This window comes from Lolium rigidum, chromosome 1 (assembly GCF_022539505.1).
Source record: "Lolium rigidum isolate FL_2022 chromosome 1, APGP_CSIRO_Lrig_0.1, whole genome shotgun sequence".
Classification (NCBI taxonomy): Eukaryota; Viridiplantae; Streptophyta; class Magnoliopsida; order Poales; family Poaceae; genus Lolium; species Lolium rigidum.
The window spans coordinates 18925499-18928682 of record NC_061508.1 but is presented as its reverse complement, the minus strand read 5'-3'; the positions used below and the strand labels follow the sequence as shown (position 1 = coordinate 18928682).

Here is a 3184-nt window from a genome sequence, read left to right as displayed (position 1 = left end):
AAACCTTTTGTAAGATATTACACCAAAGTCTATATAAACGAAGCTCCCTCTTCTGGATCTTCCACAATTAAGTTGCTATAGAGCTGCCATATCCAATTGATTGAAGATCCATCTCCAACGGATTGAAGGTAATCATCAACTGAATGATCTCTAAGAGCTTACGTACCCTGGTTGAAGGCCCTAGCTAATTAAGCAGCCGATTTTCTAACCTGCTGCCGTGATTGTTGCTCTTACTAAAAAAGAGTAAATGATGTTCTTTTAAAATACTACCTTACTTTCTCGGGGTTATTTATCGACTAGTGTTGCTGTAACAGCGTGACTTGGATCGAGCAACGCAGAATGTTGACCAAGGCGGTGGACCTCCGGTCGGACACTGTGACGAAGCCCTCGGAGGCCATGCGCGCCGCCATGGCCGCAGCGGATGTGGACGACGACGTTCTGGGCTCGGACCCGACCGCCCACCGCTTCGAGACGGAGATGGCCAGGATGATGGGCAAGGAGGCGGCCCTGTTCGTGCCATCGGGCACCATGGCCAACCTCGTCTCCGCCCTCGTGCACTGCGACACCAGGGGCAGCGAGGTCATCCTCGGCGACAACTCCCACATGCACATCTACGAGAACGGCGGCATGTCCACCATCGGCGGCGTCCACCCCAGGACCGTCCGCAACAATCCCGACGGCACCATGGACATCGACAAGATCGTCGCCGCCATTAGGCATCCGAACGGGCTGTGTTATCCTACCACCAGGCTGATATGCTTGGAGAACACACAGGGAAAGTGAGTTGCTTTGATATATATGATGTTTCTCATCGACAGCCATACTAGTATTTTCGGGGAATTTTACAATTATTTTCCCTCTTACCTGATAAACTTTCTTGCTGCAGTTGTGGTGGAAAGTGTCTGTCTGTAGAATACACGGACAAGGTTGGGGAAGTTGCTAAAACTCATGGCTTGAAGCTTCACATTGACGGAGCTCGAATTTTCAATGCTTCAGTGGTATGTAGTGTGGGTCTATGGGATCAGTCAGCCGAGATATCTACGTATGAACTATGAGTCTATGAGTACTACCTACTACGGTCCCAGAATCACAAATCACTCTTCTTATTGTGTTACTTAGGCACTTGGAGTTCCTGTTGATAGACTTGTGAGAGCTGCGGATTCAGTTTCGGTAAGTTTTGGTTTGCTTGTTGCCTTGTTCCTGTACATACAAACGGGGACAACCTATATTCCTGAATGTTTTCTCTGTTTAACACAAAACTGCAGGTATGCCTATCGAAAGGGTTAGGTGCCCCTGTTGGATCAGTTATTGTTGGTTCCAAGGCCTTCATAGAGAAGGTAATATTCTGCTTACTTGTTTATACTGAATTACTGATTAATGGAAGATGTGACGATGGATCTGAACAATACTATCAGGCTAAAATCCTCAGGAAGACCTTAGGTGGTGGAATGAGGCAGGTGAGAGTTCTATGTGCTGCTGCCCATGTCGGAGTCCGCGACACTGTAGGCAAGCTTGCCGATGACCATAGGAGGGCTAAAGTCTTAGCAGGTTTCATAAGCTGTGATTCTGAATTCAATTAATATGCACTCAAGTGAGTTACAAGCTTTTTATCGGCTTATAATCCTTGTTTTTCCTGTTCGTCTTTTAGACGGACTGAAGAAAATTAAACAGCTTAGAGTTGATTTAACTTCAGTCGAGACCAATATGGTTAGTCTGACAAACCATGTACAGAGTTTGCTTCTCTTCTGATATGTTTTCCTTTTAATGTCATATTGTAACCCACCATGGTGATTTCCCAAGGTATACTTCGACATTACGGATCCACTAATATCACCTTGCAAGCTCTGTCAAGTTCTGGAACAGCGCAACGTACTGGCAATGGCAGTAAGCTCAAAGAGGTTAAATTCAGTTCTCTGTCCCAACCCACCCCTTCTAAGTAGAAGCCTAATTATTTTTGTTATGCTGAACTGCTTATGCTGAGCTTTCTTTTTGTGAGAAAAACTCGCGCTACTTATTCCATATCATGTCTGTCTGCAATAAAACTTAACCTTCCATTTTGAACACCCGTAATTTGCAGTGTCAGACTTGTGACCCATTACCAAATTTCAGACAGCGATGTCCAGTACGCGTTGAGATGCATCGAGGTACAGAAACCGTACATTCCTTTGCCCCTCCACTACCCATTCTTCAGTAGGTACCACTGACATGTTGCTCTGTGTTTCAGGAAGCTGTTGAGGAAATACTGTTAGGCAGTGCTAAATCCGAGCATTTGGCAAATGGTGTAACGGCAAATTCATATGGGAACTAGGTGGTCACTTCCAGTCGCCCCAATTATGCAATCAAACGGATGCAATGTTCGGCTTGTTTGCTGTTGTGGATGTTTTAATAATAACTCTGCAGAATAATATTTTGCCGTCTCTTTTCTCGGATGTCATATGGTGCACCTTCTGATTTTTAATTATTGGCTGTCCTTCCACTGAAACCGCGCAACCAAGAAAGTAAGAAAATTGAAATTGAAAGAAAATCCTATATGCAAACAGAACAACAAAAAGGACAAAGAATGGAAAACCACACCATTGTGAATCCAGACATGGTTTGTTGCTAGTCCTCGTTGAGTCAGCACCATGGCTCGTCAGTTACCGCTTCTTTTTTCTATAACGGACGTTCTATTACTTAAATAAGTATTACACCTGGCATCTGCATGACTAGGATGAACACAGCCACACAAATCCACTTGAAACAACCAAAAGACAAAAGTTGTAGTTTTCGACAAAATTAATACAAAAGGAACTAAAACCCGTCTAAGGAGAAAGGGGCCTATCCGTAGATCACGCTGCCACCCATGATGGGAGAAATTTTTCCTCGCCATATACTCCAATCGTGTAGACACCTCCATAGAGAGGTCGATGTGCTCCACTCGTTGTAGAGGAGGTGTAGAGGAGGCCATAAACGGAGTGTAGCTGTACAACGGTATATGACCTGCATAAGAGAAGAAGCTTTAATATTAAAAACATTATCATTTTTACATAGTCACAACAACCAAATAACGGCAATCGCTCCACAGTAGCAAGTAGTTTAAACCTAGTATCCACATCATTGAGCCAGTTGTCTAATATATTCGCAGCATTACTTTGTGGATATAAGGTTCAACGTATCTGGATGACTGACCATATAGATCTAGCAA

At 44.2% G+C, this 3184-nt stretch overlaps 1 protein-coding gene across 1 annotated transcript; it reads left to right on the top strand.

Annotated features, from left to right (window-relative positions):
* Positions 1-339: 339 nt before the first annotated feature.
* LOC124668451 (probable low-specificity L-threonine aldolase 2) lies at positions 340-2308 on the top strand. The gene is made up of 9 exons (XM_047205590.1): positions 340-779; positions 887-998; positions 1120-1170; positions 1266-1337; positions 1416-1548; positions 1649-1707; positions 1801-1898; positions 2078-2144; positions 2225-2308. Exons 1-9 carry the CDS (start codon positions 340-342, stop codon positions 2306-2308), a joined length of 1116 nt encoding a protein of 371 aa, XP_047061546.1.
* Positions 2309-3184: the final 876 nt, after the last annotated feature.

Bases quoted from the DNA above. Each gene is read 5' to 3' on its own strand.
- LOC124668451 (XM_047205590.1), top strand. From the start codon at position 340: ATGTTGACCAAGGCGGTGGACCTCCGGTCGGACACTGTGACGAAGCCC. The intron at 780-886 runs GTGAGTTGCTTT...TTCTTGCTGCAG, and splicing joins TTGGAGAACACACAGGGAAA to TTGTGGTGGAAAGTGTCTGT. The intron at 1,549-1,648 runs GTTTCATAAGCT...TTCGTCTTTTAG, and splicing joins GAGGGCTAAAGTCTTAGCAG to ACGGACTGAAGAAAATTAAA.